Source organism: Pygoscelis adeliae, unplaced genomic scaffold, assembly GCF_000699105.1.
Source record: "Pygoscelis adeliae isolate BGI_AS28 unplaced genomic scaffold, ASM69910v1 Scaffold4, whole genome shotgun sequence".
In the NCBI taxonomy this organism is placed as follows: domain Eukaryota; kingdom Metazoa; phylum Chordata; class Aves; order Sphenisciformes; family Spheniscidae; genus Pygoscelis; species Pygoscelis adeliae.
The window spans coordinates 11,460,144-11,478,845 of record NW_008824986.1 but is presented as its reverse complement, the minus strand read 5'-3'; the positions used below and the strand labels follow the sequence as shown (position 1 = coordinate 11,478,845).

Sequence of the window (18,702 nt, the reverse complement as noted above, 5' to 3'; positions counted from 1 at the left end):
AACTTTCTAGGTTTGTTTTTATGACACAAGAAACATTTCTCTACTGGGAAAATATCACACAACTCTATTTTTCCTTGATTCTTCAACTTAAAAGCTTCCTGAACCAGCTCTGTGGAAGGAAGAGAAAGCATTATTTTGTTGAATTCCTATTGAGCAGCTTTATTTACAGCAGCTCCTTGTTTGCAGCTGTTCTTAAGCTTAAAATATTTTTAACTTAAAACATGGTGCATCTTTGAAGGGATATAATTTAAAATGCTGCAGCTTACCTCTTCCAATTTGTCTGTTCTGTGGCCTGATGAATGAATGCAATGTCACTTAAGCAATGACACAAAGAAGATATTTTGAGGAGTTGCAGCAATAAATATAATAGAAAGCCAGGCACACTGTTTTTGAGCAGTTCTCCAGGCAGTGACATAAGTTTGGGGAGAAAAAAAAATCTGCAAAAATCCCCAAGTAATGCAAACATCCAAAGCTATTAGCTAATAGAAAACCTTTTGCTTTGCACAGGAATAGAGGTGATCAGACAGGGGTTGGCGCCGGGCCGTGGCGTGCGCCCTGATGGCGTGCAAGGAGGTGGGAGCTCTCATTGGGATTCTGCGGAGGGAGCTGAGGAGAATCGGGTCCACTGTGCTCCTCAAGCTGCCAGGGGTGACATCAGGGTCTTTTTTTCCCCAGCTCACCGAAGGCTTCATGCTGTGATAGATTTAGGCAAACGTAATCGAATGCAAATCTTGTACTTCTCCTGACATCGAGCTGCTTAAAATAATCATGAGCTTTGAGAAACCAGACAGAATCTGGTAGCTCAGAGTTATCTTTTAACTTGAACAAAATGAGAAGAGTCCTCGATTCAGGACGGCTTGCAGAGTGCTTCTGGGGGATGAAACGGCATTTCGTTTCATGGCAAATTTTGTCCCCGTTGCACTGGGGTGTGGGGTGTGGACAGCTGTGAGGGGCAGTAGAGACTACAGCCATGCAAAGAATCGCTGGCAATAGGCAAATCAGTCCTGTCCCTTAGGAAACTGTCATATTCAATTCACTTTATTACAAACCAGCCGTAAAAATCTGCATCTGACCAACAGAAATGCTTATTGAACGTATATTGAACATATGTTCAGTGCATATTTAATATGACACCATTGTTACTGCATTCCTTACTCCCAAAAAAAGGCTTCAAGAAGAAATGTTTAAAAGCTAAAATTTGGTCTCAGTTTGGTTTAAGAAGAAATAAGATCTATAGTTTCCAGATCTAGAAGGACAGTTTCCTAAGGCTGTACTGCTGTAAGAGCAAATTGTGTGTCCTTGCGTGGTTTAGATTGTCACTTAATGTTTAGGTTACCCATCATTTTGTACAGTTGCTGCCTTTCAAGCTTGTGTTTCATTTGATTGGCTCCATTTTGGGTGCTGCTGTTTTCTTGCTGGATTTTTGTGTCTGTGTGAGCACATGGTGCTAGAAAAGGATTATTGATAATACCAGGACTCCATGCACGTTACAGGTTGTCTTACCTTTTGTAACAAAGCCATACACTTACTGTTTGAAAAGGGCTATGGTAAAATTCTGCTAAAAATAGAATGTAGTATTTCCATGGGAGCAGAACGCACAAAGATTTGCTGCACTTCAGATATCTCCATGTCTGCTTTCTCACCTGTAGGAGCACACACAGAAATTTGATGCTATTTGAGATGGGGTTTTTGATGAAGCTATGAAATCTCCTGAGAAGATCCTTTGGGTTTTTTTTTTTTTTGGTTGATTTAGGTGCACTTCTGCCAGGGAGAGTTTTAGAAACTAACACAGGGGTGTCAGTGGTGTTGACTGTGTGGTTGAGCCACCTTCACACTGGAAAGCAGGCTTTGCAGGACGGGTTTATTTCTGTGTGTGTGTTCACTTTTGTGACACAAAGGAGTCTTAAGTGACGTAAATACTTTTATATGGAGGAGACCATAGCCATGATATCCTGCTCTGGAAACCATACTGCAATGTAAAATCTCCTTTGGGAAATGCTGAGGTAGCCTGATAGCTGAGGCCTGTGCCATCAGCTCAGAAAGCCCTGCATTTCCAAGTATGACCTGCAAACGTGAATCTTCACTCTGCTCACTAGTCTCTCATTTGATTTTCACCAGGAGCTCTGACTCTGAAGAAGCATTTGAGACCCCGGAGTCCACTACACCAGTAAAGGCACCACCTTCACCTCCGCAGCCACCCCCCGAAGCGGCGGCAGCAGCAGCAGTTGTAGCAGACATAGCAGAACAAGAAATAAAACCCCAGCTGCCCTTGGAAGACACAGGTAATGAGCATGTAATGAGTGGGACAGGTTACTGAGGAAGGTGAAGCTGCAGGGAGGTGTTTGTGTTAGCACAGGTAAGGAATTGATGCTAATAAAATGTTTCCTGGAAGATTAGTTAGTGCTGGGCCTTATCCATGCTGAGAGGAAAAACCCTGTTGCCTCTTGGAATAAAGTATTGGCAAATCTGTCTACAACATTTGACAAATAATAAAGAAAAGAGGAGTTTTCTGGAAAAACCTTTCTTCCTTTTGAATCAAACTTCATTCCCTCCTCTCAGAATTGCAGGATTTTTACAGAGTGAGATGAGTAAAAAAATGAGGTATGAGATACAGATGCAGGTATCTGGGTGAGCATCATTAACAGTGACAGTTAACTAAATGTTATTTTCAAATATATTATTAGATGAAACAGAAGGTAAACAAAAAGCTCATAGAACAATAGAATATTTATATTAGCTCTATGGTACAGTATAGGAGGAACACACAGGACTATGTGTGAATGTATGTATAATATACATACATAAAAATTGGTACATACTGGCAAAGTAAGCGTTAAAAAGGGAATATTCTCTTTAAAAAAACAAAGAACTTTCCCCCCAATAAGTGTTCTGTGTTCTCCAAATTGAGTAATGGAATATGAGGGAGTAGAAAGCACTCTATTAGCCGAAAATAGCTTTGTTTCGGCTGTCAGATGACAGCTCAACAGTTTAAGACTGAATTCCCCATTATGCTGTCTTCTTTCCCATCTGAAAGTCAAGTCATCTTGATCACCTGGCTAAATTGTATAAAGGTAATTTTACTCTAAGCAGACTAAAGCTCACTTGTATTTCATTTGGAAAGATGTACAGCATTGCCAGGCAGTGTTTTAAAGCTTCCATTTCCACTGTAGAAGTGGCTATGTTTAGCAGTGGGCAAAGCAATGTCCATGGCTGGTGTGTGTATTGTAAAGGCTGTCCAGCTTTGATTTAAGCCTTCAGGACAGTGACAAGTAAGTCTTGCAAATGTCTTGGGTCACCTAACACATTTCTGGGAGTTATGCATTAAGGAATGCTCTTTAAGATCATGATTTATTATACAAGTTTATAAGAAGCTAGAAAGATGTTCAACAAACTGATTCCACAAAATAAGAATGAAATACTGAGACATCCTGACACTTTTTCTTTTCCACTGTTACAGTTCCCTCTTCATTGTACCAAACAACATTACTCATTCTCCATCTTCTTTCCTTTTTCTAATCTTTTGTAATCTAATGATTACAAAATAAGTGCTGAGAGAACAAAAGAATGCATGTGCTAAACAAGATTGGAGTGTGTTTTTAATTACTGCAGTAGATTATCTTCAAACCCTTGATTACACATGTGCTTCCCTGGCACATGTGATTCTTTTCTCCCTACGTCCCAGATCTCCCCCTCCTTTCTTTCAGATATTTCTGAAGAAAGGTAGGAAACTGAATATATCTATTCACAGCCAGTGTGAACTATGTTGAAGGCCATTGGATAGCAGAGATGAAAACATTTCATTTGCAAATAAGATTTGTCCATGGGAGGCAAGTTACCACAAACTAACAGAGCTATGTTCAGCATTCCAAAATTATGCAAAATGAAGTTATACAACAGGGTAGTTCATGTGAGGGAAGGAAGATGTGTAATGCAGAAAAAATTCAAATGTAGGAGGGCAACACAAAGCATTCATTTGTTTTGGAAACCTTTAGAAGAAATTAAATATACTAAGACCATAGCTTAGATGTTTGCATGCTTCTTCAGAAGTGCGAACAGTTAAACATTTTGTACTTTATAAACCACTTGAGTAACAGTTATCTTGTAGTTTACTTACCTCATAGGTTATGCATGTGGCTGCACACGAAGAGAATGAGTCCTTTCCTCGGGGATTATGGGCAGTTGAAGCAGAGTTCCTCGTCGGTACCATACAGCTAAATAAATAGGTTTCAATAAAAAAGGAATAAGGAATATAGGCAACCAGGGAGCCTGGCACACACACAGGGAGAGGCAGCAATGTCCAGCTGGGTTTCTGGTTCACCAGCTGCATGGCTTTGTCTTCTACATGAGGTTGGTGATGGAGCATGTACTTGGGCGGAAGGATGAAGCTTTGTAAGTTTTTTAAAGTATTATTTCATCTATATCTGACAAGAATTACTTATGCAGACGGTTGCAGTTATGCTGCATGATATCATTAGCGCAACAGCTGGACCCCACTGCTGGAAAGCCAAGAGGAGCGTTTTTAATTAGGTTGACTTCAACGCTAGCTTAATAAATATGATGAAAGTGAAATATAGCTAGACTCATCCTGGGTTTGTGCCAGCTCCTGGTGGGGTAAAACCTGCTGCATGGCTCCAGTCCATCAGCAGCAGAGCAGAAGAAGGAATCAGTCTGCAGGCGAGTCTGGAGGAGAAGAGGCGTTACAGAGCACATATGGGAACTAACTCTGAACCCCAGAAAGTGTCACTAATGAGCCCTTCCATTCCTCCATAAATACTTTTTTGTTATGGGGAACATGGGTTATATTCTCGAGGCAAATGACTTTGAGGGTGCTTTTTATTATTATTATTTTTTTTATTACTTTGGTAGTATTTTAAATTATTGTTGCCTGTCTCATCAGCTTCTCATAGCAGTGTCCTCTTGTCCCTTGTTCCAGCCATCTGAGCACCAGAAAGTGTCCCAAGCCCTTTCTCCCAAATACCCTCTGTTTCTGGCCAGGAATTCCTGCCTAGGCAGGGGCATTTCTTCTGCCCCCCTGCCGCCTTCCCCAATTAATTAGTGAATTCAGATTATATACACAAGGGGACATGTGAGAGCTGGAGTCCCCTCTATGCATTACAGCCCACCTATCAGGATATGGGAGACCTATATTCAGGTCCTTCTTGTACCAGGGAACTTGAGGTCAGGCTTTCCAGTAGAGAGATGATGACCCAGACAAAACCATACTGAATTTTTGGGATGGAAAACATTCGCCTTCAGTGTTTTTCCTCTTGAAGCCTAACACAGAAAAATGGAAAATAGACTTTATATCCAAAGTTTTCTTTCAGAATAAATGGTGGAAGTAATTTTTAAAATAGCATTACTAATTGATTTCTTAACTTCAAAGGCTTCTCATAACAAGCAGAAACTTGAAACAAACTGTGTTTCAAAATTTCTAGTGTTAGGTAATTCCAATTCCTATATGCTATAGGTGAAGTGTACTTGTCTCCTGAGTTATTTCATTGTAACGGAGTATGTGGGTGCATGCTGTATGTATTTTCCAGGGGTTTCTCTTTGTTTGTTTTTCACTAGAAAACACAACTAGAATTTAATTTCTTCCGTATTTGCTTTATTAGAACTGGTTAAGTTTTGTTTCTAAGCCTTTCAAAATAGTGTTTCATTTTGTTTCTAGCTCAGCAGTGTTAAAGGCCTTCTATTTTCAGCCTATTGGTTTTCCCCCTATTTTAGAGATACATCAACAAAGAAAAAATGCTCAACTGTCCTAGTACACAGTGCAGTTCCCCCTATAGAAGAATTTGTTGTAATTCAAAGGGAAATGTATTTAAAAATACCTAGAAGTACTTTATATGTTCTAACTCCTTAATATATTTTCATTATTCATAAAGAAATAGTGCAGATTTAGATTCAATAAGCTCATAGCTGGTGCAGATACTTAATTTTCTTCTTTAAAATATCTTTAAAACAAACCTGAAGTTCCAAAGTTTTTGGAAATGTTTCTCTTTGTGAACGCCTCCCGGGAGAGCGCGCTACCTGCGCTGTGGTAGGGGATGCCCCGGGGCGCCGCATCCTGTCCCGCTGGTACCGCAGTGCTCAGAGCGGGGAAAGGCACGGAGTGCGGAGAGGTCCGCAGGTGAAGAAGAGAACAGTGATGCTGCAGCAAAATGAAGCAAGTCTGCCCTTGCTTTGGCTATTTCTGTAGCTCCTTGTGCAACTACTGCCACTGAGTTCCTGCATTTCTTTCCTAAGGCTGTAAAAAGATAGGCTGTCAGATGTAAATCCTAATACCAGTCCTGCTCCAAACCTACGAATGCCTCCTATCCTTTCATATTCAATATAAAGCAGTGGTAGCAATGTAATAAAAATTTTCTGTCCTCATCAGTGGACAGTTCGGAGCACATGCATGGGATTTGTTACTGTTCAGACCATTTATGGATCTTTATTTAAAGAAGGCTGAGTTAAGTGAGGTATTTGTCTATCTTGCTGTTCTTGTGGGACACTGAAGCTTTACTGGCATCTGAAGTGCTATCAAAATTTAGGTATTTTATAATGTACAAGAAAAAGATTTTTGTAGTTGATTAGAAAAGTGTTTTGACTTTTTTGATTCCTTTTTGTTGATACTAACAAGAGAAAATTGTTTTGTTTATTAATGTGAGCAGTCTTATGATATCTTTCTAGCAACTTTTGCTTCTGCCATAATAGATGACAGGTGAAAATGCCAAGCATTAAACGTGTCATGCAGCTGTCATTGAGAGGTCTCATCATCTGGATACAAGAAGTCTGGGGTCTTTTGTTGTTGTCTTTGGTTTGGGGATTGTTTTTGTATTTCATACCTGATCCAGGCAAAAATTCTCTGAAATCAGAGAAATCTCTTTGTGGAAGGAGCAGAACTTGGACCTTCTTTTTTAATGACTGAAATGGGAGGGTTTTTTGGGGGACTGCCTGCTTTTTATGGCAGTGTAAGTTTCTCTGCTATCGCTCATGTTCTTGGAATGCTTTATAAAACTTAATATTTACCTGTGGGCAGTTCTTACCAGTATAAATTTTGGATGACTGTCAGCACCAATAAAAGGCATAAACCTTATTTAAAACCTTATGCTGGCCTCTCTCTAGGGCAAGTCCTGCCTTAATTTTCATGGCTTGTGTCATAGTATGTTCCTTTGTGATCAAATTGCATTTTAATAAAATACTGTAATTAGTAATACTGATTTGCTTAATTCTGTGATGTAAAAGGACAAATGGCACTGCTCTCTGAATAGGCTGTTAATGTCAGGAAAGAAACGTCTTCATATCTCTTTGTAGTAATAAAGCCATGCTGTTTTGTGATAGTGAGTACCGTTCATACCTTCCTCTCCAGCATTTCTGCTGTTACTAGTACTGAGCCAATTCTGTTGTAATGCCAGAAGAGTCTAACAGCAGCATTTCACTTCTACCAAAAGCTATGTTTTCTGAGATGGTTTCACATATTGTTTCATAAAGAAACAAAATATCACACTAGCGAGGCAAGCGACATTCTGCAGAAATCTATACTGTAAGTAAAGGATTTGATTAGGAGGAAGTTGTGAAATAAGCAATTAAAGAAGATTAAAGCTCTGCACTGTGTGGAGCATACCAAATTTGAATGCTGTTTTGCTTTGAGTAGCTGGAAAGCCTTGTAGGCTCTCTTTGCTGCTGTGATGCATCCCTAACCTCAGCTCTACTATGCCTGTTATTTACAGTCCAAGTCCTGCAGGGCATTGGTTTATTTTATTTTATTTTGTTTTGTTTTGTTTTGTTTAAATGCATGTTTGTACTAACTTTGAACGAGGGACCTTAATCCTGTTGAGGCCTTTGGCACACGCTGGAATGGAAACAATGCATAATTGCAGATGACTTCTTGTTCAGATCCCCCTTTTATTTCATGCTGACCTACATTTGTACTCTGCTAACATATTAGAGCTGCACCAGTGTTTATTGTAATGTATTCCTGTTAAGTGTCTTCCATTCCTGTTTCGGTGTAAAATGTACAGATTAGTCTAATGCTGGAGTTTTATGGCACTCTTTGAGTCCCCTTAACAGAAGTCCCATCAGCGTCAGAAAGTGATGTGTGTGTGAAGTGCGCACCAGCTCAGCTGGCAAATCAAGTCTAATCAATGACCTCTCAGCCAGGCTGAAACCAAGGCCAAGCCAGTAGAGGTTAAGGAAAAAAATAAACTGTCCTGAAGTACTGCCATGTTATTAGCATTCATTTAGCAGAAAAAAACACATTAAAATATTGTTTTAATTGATGTAACTTAGTAAACTTCCACAGTCTTAAAAGAGAAACTGTGTAGCTGTCATTCCTTTGACAATACATGATGCTACTCTAAGGTACTGCTTTGGGAAATGTGTCCAATTTCCTTAAATCCTTTCTGTCTTCTACATCCATAAATAATAATTCTTGTAATCTCTATGCAGGCATATAATTTCCTCTGAAACAAAGGAAAAATGTTTTTTTTTTCTGTTCTTAATCCATTCATAGCTTCTGACTAAAAGTAATTATTGATTGTCTGTATTGCTTTTATGAACAACGTTAATGAATGTAGCTGGGCAAAATGGGAATTATTTTGCAAAGCATGTCAGGATTGGAATGAAAAAGATGTGTAGAAATTTCTCTGAAATCGTTTAAGGATGAGCAAAGCATTCATTTTGTTTGACTGTTTTTCTTTATAATCGCACGATTAAAAAATGACAGCATGAAGAATGCTGCATTGCTTCAATAGGAAACACTGGGGCGTTTTGCTCCAGTACGTATCAGTGAGAGCTCAGAGAAGCTGCCTTACCCCAGCTTGAGCTGTGAGCTGGAGAGAGATTTCCCAGGTCTCTGATACACTGACTGGGACACGCACACATAGGCAGAGGTGACGATGTTACATTCAGATAGGGAGCGGTACAATGACAACAGGAACAAAGCATATTCAGCATTTGTAAAACATTTTAGTAATGAACTTTTATGAACTGGAAGGCAGAAAGGGCCATTATCTTAATCCTCTCCTACCTATAGATTTTCTATTTTTTTTTTTTGTATGCACTGTTTATTTTTCTACTCTGTCCAATACAGGTGTTATATCCCAAGTCAAGAGACTTCAAGAAATCTTTTTAGGATTCCATTCAATAAGCAAATCTTTACAATGAAAAGGTGCTTGGTTTAACAGTTTTAGCATATAATTCTCTCTATAAATTTTCTTTTCATCGATGAGTTAGAACTACACTTTGAGAAATCTCTTTTAAATAATTTGTAGGGAGCTTCTAGCGGTATTTTTAAAGGAAGATTTTCAACTGAGAATATTTGTACAGTACTCTAATTGACTAATTTTCTTACATTTACCATAATTTATTTCATATGAAATTCTCAGTGATTCATGTCTCATTATAAACTTGGAATTATGAGGTCAAAGTGGAGTGTATTGACTGCTTGGGGCAGAGAGAGGAGCAGCATTGATGGGTTGTGAAGAGGAAGCCATGTTCCTCTGGGAAATTGGTAAAAATAGCACATGGGAAACAAAACTTAAGATCAACATGTAATTGCTGAAGCACCAGTCAACTTACAGGGAATTTACTGCATTAGAGCTCTGACACAATTCTGTGAACTCTTTATAACAGTAGAAAATGGGAGTAATAAAGTGCTCAATGTTCAGTTTTTCTGGTATTTGGCATAGTTAGCATGTTATGGTAATATCCATCTCTTTAACTCAGTGATAATTAGTTTAGAAGAGATGCTTTAGAGGCTATTGCAAATACGTATTTTGCGTTTTCATGAAACTTGCCTTGGATCCTTTTCTGGGGAGAACAGAACTGTTTTTTTCCCCTAATCTAGTTCATATATTGGAAATGTCACTTTGGTTTGTATGTCCTTTAATCATTGCTTAGTCCATTTGTATGATTTTAACCCTTTATTTTTTTTTTACTTGTAGTAACATTAGATTATAGTAAAATTTATTACGCTCCAGTTTTAAAAATGTGTTTAAAATTCACAGTTTTCTGTTTGTTCCCACAGGATTATGTTCAGAAATTGTACCTGTAACTGATGTGTCACACAGTGAATCAGTTGAAGAAAGCCCTTTCCGTCCCCCTTCCCATTCTTTTTCCACCGTCTTCGATGAGGACAAGCCGATAGCCAGCAGTGGAACTTACAACTTGGACTTCGATAACATTGAGTTGGTTGATTCTCTCCATGCCTTAGGACCGAGCTCTCCAGAATCGAAGAATCGTGATCCCAAAACGAATGTTCGAAGAAAATCTACTGATTCAGTCCCAGTTTCCAAATCTACATTGTCTCGATCTCTTAGCTTGCAAGCAAGTGATTTTGATGGAGCATCTTATCTTGGCAATAGTGAGACATTAGCACCGGCAGCAGATGTGTACGGTACTGGTTCAAGTAGTGCTTCTAGTACCCTTAAGAGAACAAAGAAATCCAGACCAGCTTCCTTAAAAAAGAAGCAGTCAGCAAAAAAATCCCTGGATGCTCCACCAGTGAAGGAAACACCACAAGAACCGTCTGACCTTGGCCAAGCAGCTTGTGCCCCAGGTGAGGATAAACCAGTATCTGAAGCAAAGGCTGACTCAGTAAAGCCTGAATGTACTGAACCTTCTAAAATTTCCGCTGAGAAACAGGAGGCCCCGCCTGTGCCTGAAGGATCCTACCCTTTGGATCCAGACAGTTTTGAAGGGATTAGTGCATTTAGCACTGGAGGCAGCAAAGTACAAAACTCTCCCCCTGCCAATAAGAAAACGCTACCTCTTACAACGGCACCAGAGGCTGTGGAGGTGACTCCTCCTGACACTGGAGGACAAGAAGACCCTCCGGTCAAAGGCATTGCGGTGAGGCTGGAGTTCGATTATTCTGAAGAAAAAGGGGTGAGTGAAGATCAGCAGGAGAGTACTCCTCCTCCCAAAAAAGCAGGTAAAAAGCCTGGTGCTAAAATGCCACTACGGAGGCCAAAGACTAAAAAGTCAGTGGAAAAGCTTGACAATGCTCCAACCACACCAACCAAGTCACCCACTGATCCAAACGAAATCCCTATCACAAAAGGCTCTTACACTTTTGATATTGACAAGTGGGATGATCCCAATTTTAACCCGTTCTCATCTAGTACAAAAATGCAAGAATCACCCAAACTGCCTCAACAAACATACAGTTTTGAGCCAGACATGTGTGAGGACTCTATTGACCCTTTCAAGTCTTCTTCTAAGATAGCCAGCTCACCCTCTAAATCTCCAGCTTCCTTTGAGATACCAGCCAGTGCCAATGAAGCAAACGGAACTGAAGGAGACAACTTGAATAAACCTGCAAAAAAGAAGAAGACGCCACTAAAAACGTAAGTTAAAGGGCACAGATGTTTCTAGATTAGAAGCAGCACATTCCTACACAGTTACACCCGGTTTATATTTGAATAGAGAAAGGAAGATGCTGTTGAGTGTTGGTAGCTACACAACTGGACTCATGCTGGGGGTCTGTATGTGCTCTCCCTCAACCTGTTTCCTCAATAGCTTGATGTTTCCAGACTGAAGGGGAGAAGCAGCAGGGCTAAATCAAGCCAGATTAGGCCACTGGACTGGCAATTGGATTTTTGAAGTTTTGGGGCTCAGTGTAGCTTTGAACCTGATTAAGTCCAAATTTTATCAATTTTGTGCCAAATTTTCTGTGACCTCATCTTGGGAATTTGATACTGTTTAAGCTGATCGAAGTATTCACACCAGTAAAGACTATTTTGTGAATCATCGCTTTTGAGAGTGGGACATGAAATAGTAAGGCAGCAACAATCTCCTATTGCACACAGCAGGAAGATGGTTTTATCTAGTGACTTACAGTACTTAAAAGAAAATAACCTGAAACAGAAGAGTGCAGTATTGAAATATATATTTTTAAATACAAGACTAAAAAATATGAAAAATTTCCTTTCTGTGAAAGAGCTTACAGTTCTGCAGAAGGGTTAAAATCTCCTAGACTGCTATGTGTTAGGGAAATATCCAGCTTTTAGACACAGTTGTCAACATGCAGGATAAATTCTCTAGCTTCTTGTATTTAGATATTTGGTTAATGATTTCCATGGCTAGTTGCATTGATTCCATGGTTAAGTTGCTGGTGTGCCTGTTATCTTGCCTATTCAGACATGGTTATTTTGAGTTGGTAATCAGTAAGTTTATATCCCATTTATCTGAAATTGATATCCTGTGTATATCTATAAGAAAGTATCTCACTGCATGCCCCTTTATGATTTAAAAGTTTCAGCTAACTAACAAAAATGTGACTTAAAATTATGAAAGCCTGGCAATTTGAAGATAACGTGGTTAATGTAAGGCAGTACAAAAAATGTCCTCCTTTATGGAGTGAGGTGGAGATTGTTCAGTTTTTTCTGAGCAACCTGCTACCCTCTAGATGTCTAATTCATGTCCCTTGCCAGATTTGAGGAAGCTTGTGCCATTTTTTCTTTTTAGGGGCATTTCTGACTTACAAAAATTATAGACCACTGTATAGTTGAGTTGAGTTTGAGTTGTTCTGATGTTGGTTTTTTTTGAGGTATGCCTGAAATTTCGGGGAAATTAAGGTGGGAGTTAAGATGCATGCTAAGCCGACATATTTTCCAAGCCTGCAGTCCAAACTGGTTTTGTCCAAAACAAGAAGACTTAAAAGTCTGACTGCAAGAGAGGAACAATTTGAATCTTACCGGAGAAGTGCAGAGTGAGAGAGGGGAATTTTAATATCATCAGATCCTTAAGTCTGATATTTGCTGCCAGCCAGACTCTCCTTGTGTCTTCCAGTAGCTGCAGTGGAGTTGACAGACCCCCAAGTATAAACCTCTTGGGTCTACCCATCTGCTGTGAATATTAGAATCAATTCCAAAGTTGTTAATTTAGGGGCAACGTGAGTTTACAAAGAGTTTGCTAAACCACATCCATCTTTGGGAAAATCCATCGCGGGAAGACCCTGTCCTACAGTCACAAAGTTCACTGCTACTCTTTGTCATGGTGGAAGAAGTGAAACTACCCTAGAGCAGGGCTTACAGGTTCTTAGGTCAGGAGGTCTGCAGGAATTCCCAGCCCTTGTCTGGGGCTGCTTTCACTGCATTGTGTTACGTGTCTGCTCGCTACAGCCCCGTAACCTACTTTTGCTAGTGGTTTCTAACAAAGAACAGAATCTGCATATTAATACACGGTGCAGCCTGGAGCCGTAATACTTTCTAGAAGAAAATTAGCCTAAGGCTTGTTGGGGGATGCCAGGGGGAGCAGCGGCTCTATTTGTCTCTACCTGTCTCTGGTCTCTCCTCTCCACAAAAAAGGCCCTCAGCATGACTCCTCTGTGGGGTCCAGTGCAGGAGAACCCCTGGCCAGGTAGGGAGATGGGGTGTAGGACCCTTCTTGGTGCTGCTGTCTTGGTGGGACGAGAGAAGGAAGCGAGTGCAAGATGCTTCAGCTGCAAGGGGTAGAAAGGAGGGTGTCTGAATTAGGAAATGGTACTGTAATATACCAGGACTTGTATCAGAAATAATAGATAATTTTGCGAAGCCAGGGTTTTTTATTAGCGCTATTGAGGGGTGCAGAAATACAACTGTACGGACCAGTTTGAAAATGTGTTCCTTATACAGAAAGACAGCGATTTCTGGATTAGACCTGTGGGAGGTGAAGAAGCCAGGCATGCATTTAAGCCATTGCTAAGCCTGTACTGCTTTGAATCTGTGCCATATGCTAGGTTTTACCTGTGTTAAATCAATAAAAATAATCAGGTTTATTCTGGAATGAAACCTGCAGCAGTCTAAGCATTGACCTTCCTATGGAGAGATGAGATTTTTAGAAGAGATGTCAGCTTGACGCAAATTACTCTCTGGTCATATACCTAAGTGCTGAGCTGTTTTGAGATAGATCATCTTGCTCAGATGATACTGAACAAAGAGCAGCTGATGCTGCTCACACTCCCGAGTGCCTGCTTATAGTGATGAATAAAAATAGGTGGCTTGTGTAGACGTTGCTCTCAAAACTGTTGGATGATTGGAGGCTGTGTTTAGAAACGCAAGGTGCCAGCTTTCAAGAGCATTGCACGTGAGAAGAGCTGAGCAGAAGCTGCCAAGCTTATAAGTAAATGAAAACTTTTCTTAGCCTTAATTGTTTGGCAAGATTTGCTTCTGGTTTTGGGGCAATCAATTTGTTCTATCAGAATACAAAGTTAGGTTTCAGTGAAAGCCAAAATAGATGAGATTTAAAGACGTGTCATTTTCTTTCTTGACTTAGGTAAATGATTTGAAATGGTCAAGTAGCTTTTTCTGTACTGTCGTAACAAATCAGCAGACATGAAAAAACCTTGCATAACCGTGCTCTTTCCTTAAGCTTAGCTGCCATTCAAGAACAGTTTTACATCCCATATAATAACAAATACTGTGTTTTGAAAAGAAAGCAGGTGGCTACTGTCAGGGAAGGCAAGGACGCTCAGTATGCTGATAGGTACTTAACTCAGAAGCCTCAGCTTTGAAAAATGTGTGTTTGTAAGATGAAAGTGTGTCAAAAGTATAACTGAATTTGAAAACGTTAAAGGACTTGATGAATATTTTTTTTCTCCCCGTGTATTTTCACAATAAAACGTAGGTGTTAAGATTATACAGGTAGAAAATACGCATGATCGGATTGCATTAACACATTAAAATTAACAGAGTATTTGTAGGTTTATCTTTTTTGTCAGTTCCTTCTGTCTGTCTCTCTTTTCTTTGTCTTATTTGTCTTAGGATGGTAGAAGATGTGATGTCTGTATGTTCTCTGTTGTAAGTAATTCTAAGCTAACAATTCAAGTTTCCCCTTTGATTTATGGGCTTTTTAATTTTACTCATTTATTTTGCAGCATGATCAGTTATTATTTAGCATGAAGCTTTTATGTTAACTATTTCACTTCACTGGCAGATATGAAAGCTATTTTAAGATGCCCTGCTGTGAATGACTTTGAAGAATCTATTGCCTCATTATCTGTTTGCCTATCAAAGAAGATCCTCTTTTAAAAACGATATAGATTTTGTATCCTTGAGCTAAAATATGAATGTTTTATTTCTACCATTGTACAACAATATTGTACAATCAGTTTTTCATAAATACGTCATAAAGTGTTTCTCCTTCTTAAAGGAATAAGTTATCCTAATTACTTCTAGCATCATAACTAGATAATTAGCAGCATCAAACACACCGATATTCAGCTGTCAGATTTATTTTCCCCTCTAAATGTGGTATTGATTTACCCTCTACCGATTGAAACCCACCATTATAATTTCTACAGTTGATCTTGCCATTCGTTGATCAGGGATGAGCTGATAGGCAGTAATTTTTGCTACTGCATCTCAGTTCAAACATTAAGTCTTTATCGGTGAGTTTGGTATGATATTCTTCTCCCTCCTCTAGTTAGTAGCAAAAATGTGTTTGAATAACTCTGGCACTATGCATCAAGAGAACAGGTGGATAATTGGTTTATTTCCTTGTTAGAAAATATTTTTAACCAACTGTGAATAAACATAAAGGCAACATTCATAATTATACACCAAGACATAATGTTTATTCTTCATTCCTTTTGCCTGATTGAAACCTATGGGATTTTGAAGGGCTACAGTGTCCATGCTCCCAGTCTGCACTGTGAGCTGTCAGAGGAACTGGAAGCAGCATTGCCATATTTGCTGTTGTGTTTGTTTTAAAGAGGGAGGGGTCCGTTGTGCACATTTGTAATGATAGAGCTTTGTTCTGGCATCTTGGGAACAGCATCTGCCTCAGCTGGTTTTATGTAGTTCATCCAAAGCACACCAGTTTTTTCCTTAATGATTTATGAGGTCCTTGGCGCTTACTGCCCAAGTTTATCAGAGTCTTAATTCTCATTTAAAGATATGTTTTAGACCTAATTTTCAGATGGCAAACTGAAGCAGACAGAAGCTAAATAATTTGCTTAAGGCCACTGAGGATGTCTGTGGTAGAGCAGGGATTTGAATTGCAATCGAGCAGCAACTCCTCTCTGTAAATGTGTCAGTATTTGGCATAAAAAATATGGCAATCCTGCTCTTCTCAGCTTTTGGGGAATTGAGGCCTGTTCCAAGTGCATGACAAGAATATGTCCCTATGGCATGTTTCTCTGTGGTGCTGCTGCCTAATGGATGGGATTTTCAAGCAGAAGGGCTTACAGAGGTTGCATTGTCTGTGGCTGTCTTGCTAAGTGTGGAATGACCCGATTCTTGCTGGTATTACCATATTAACTGCTTTAACTTTATTTTCAGTGATACATTTAGGGTGAAAAAATCACCAAAAAGATCCCCACTATCTGATCCTCCTTCTCAGGTAAAGTACTGCCTTATTTTGATGCATGTAATTTGTGTTCTTGTAGGGGCAAAAAAGGGAAATTTGATTTATTTAATTGTAGAATTGTACATTTAATAATAGAAGAGGTTTTTGTAAAGAATATAAGCATATTGGTGTTCAAGTATAGCACACTGGGCTGTAATCATAAGGTATTAAACTTTTGGTCACTAGAAGCATGTATACGACATATATTAGATCTAGTATTTGCTCTGGGAATTCCAGTTAGAGTATTAGTGCATGTACTTTGAAAAGTTACAATGGAGTGACAATATGAATAAATATCTTCAATCAGTTGTCTGAAAAACTAGACGTAACTATCCGCCCTGGAATTTTTAGATTAGAAAGTAAGAAACTGAATGCATCAAACTGGTGGGCTGGAAGGGAAATAGGAATAAAACAAGTGGGCTGATCTACCAGGAACATGTGCTTGGATGGTTTTATTCCTTGGTGTAAACTGTCGGCAGGTGGTTTTCTTGGAAGAGAAGTTAACAAAAGCTGTTCTGCCTACAAAGGCCTAAGTGCTTTGATGTGGCACAGCTCCTTCCATGCTGCTGTTCGTCTTCCTGTTATCCATCCTACCCTTTTATCTATGCTGCCTGACAGCCTAGAAGTGAAGGAAAGGGTTTATGACCTTGCAGACCTATGAAGGCTTGCTCCCATGAGGGAAGCCTAAAAAGTCAGTTTTGGTAGTCAAAGACTTCAGTCGTGTGTGATGTATGCCACTTATGTCAAGTGCCTAACATATTTAAACAGCTCTGGATTTTCTTTCTTCCTTGTTATCAAGGCAGCTTTGCAATGCGAGTGTTTATCATCAAAGAGTTTAGTTATACTGGCAAAACTTGCTGCTAGTAGAGTTCTAAATTAAGTGCTTTAATATTTTTCATTAAGTATTGTATACAGAGCTGCAGTAAAGAGTACAGAATTAAAAAGATGACTGTGGTCATGCAGAGGAATTTAGGGAGTTGACAATTCAACGTGTTAATGAAAGATAATAGAATTAATTGGCGCTTGTTTTCTGCAGGATCCCACTCCACTGCCTACTCCAGAAACGCCTCCCGTCATATCTACGGTGGTTCATGCGACAGATGAGGAGAAACTGGCATCTTCGGTGACCAGTCAGAAATGGACCTGCATGACTGTGGACCTGAACACGGATAAACAGGATTACCCGCAACCGTCTGATCTGTCTACATTTGTTAATGAGACTAAATTCAGCTCTCCTACAGAGGGTAGGCTTTATAAAGGACTGTCTGCATCCAGCTAATGTTATATTTATTGAGAGAGGCGTTTTGGTTCGTTCGAGGATATTGGCATATACTTTGCTGAATGCGAACTGTATTATTTGGGAACCCTAAAAAATAATGCTCTTTGGATCAGTCTGGGGAACTTGGCAATTATGGAGAGCTGAAGGTATGACCCCCATAGTCCCACCTTGAGTTGTCAAGAAAGAGTAGAGAGGAAGCTTAAAGGAAAATAAAGCGGCCTTCAGGGAAAGGCTTTTGCTTCCTTTGTATGGTTAATTGTAGACATGCTCTGTTCTTCTTTGCGTGCTACCGTTCTCTCTGTGTCTTCACGGGAGACTGGGGTCTGATACCGCTCTCAGTTGGTGCTCTTGGATCCAGAGTCACTGAACTACTGATTTTGCCTGAGCCTGTTCCTCTAACCTGAATGGGAGAAGGTCCCAGGTTAAAATTCTGCTCAAAGTTTGTGTATTGCATTGACCCTTAACATGCCATCTCTTCTCCAGGTGCCTAGGATCCAGGTATCTTTATGCATAAAAATGTCTAGGATACTCCCTGTGTAAGATAGTTACCATTCACGTGCCAGACAAAATTTCCTTGTAGATAAGCTTATTAAGATTTTTCCTGTCATACCTTCCTATAAGCAGTTGTGAGCTAAAGCTGGAAGTTTTTGTTAAGAGAACTGTCATTCCAGGTCTGTGAAATGTGGAAGACACAGAATTTAGAAAATTTGTGTGTGGCCTTCCTTGGGGTTACCAGAGGGAATACTGCTTTGCAACATCTGCTCCAAGGGCAGATTTTCAGCTTTGTGGGTAGGAAGAATGTATGAGTTTAACTTGGCTTAAACTTCTTCTTCTTGATATGAATTTTTTTTTTCCCTAACCTTTCAAACCGTGTCCCAATCTACCATCAAAGCTACTTTATGCCATTTTAGACTGGGTCTGAGGAGTTTTTGCCCAATTAAGAACTGTTAAGCTTTTAGGTCAAATGTGTTTGACATTAAAAGGCATGAATAATCACAGTGGTTTTAATGGCACTGCACATGTTCATATGCACGTGCTTATATGTTTGCATGGCCTGGGCTTTTTGGAAATCTGTTGAGTCTTCCGTTCAGATAAGTATTTCAGTCTGGGTA

General features: G+C 39.6%; 1 protein-coding gene across 9 annotated transcripts in view; it reads left to right on the top strand.

Annotated features, from left to right (window-relative positions):
* TACC2 (transforming, acidic coiled-coil containing protein 2) overlaps positions 1-18,702 on the top strand; it is a 149,317-nt gene that overhangs the window by 100,541 nt on the left and 30,074 nt on the right. For all 9 annotated transcript variants that reach the window (XM_009325885.1, XM_009325888.1, XM_009325891.1 and 6 more), the window contains 4 exons: positions 2,119-2,282; positions 10,010-11,330; positions 16,245-16,305; positions 17,348-17,555. In XM_009325885.1, the coding sequence (XP_009324160.1) occupies positions 2,119-2,282; positions 10,010-11,330; positions 16,245-16,305; positions 17,348-17,555 (1,754 nt within the window). The remainder of the gene's footprint in view (positions 1-2,118; positions 2,283-10,009; positions 11,331-16,244; positions 16,306-17,347; positions 17,556-18,702) is intronic.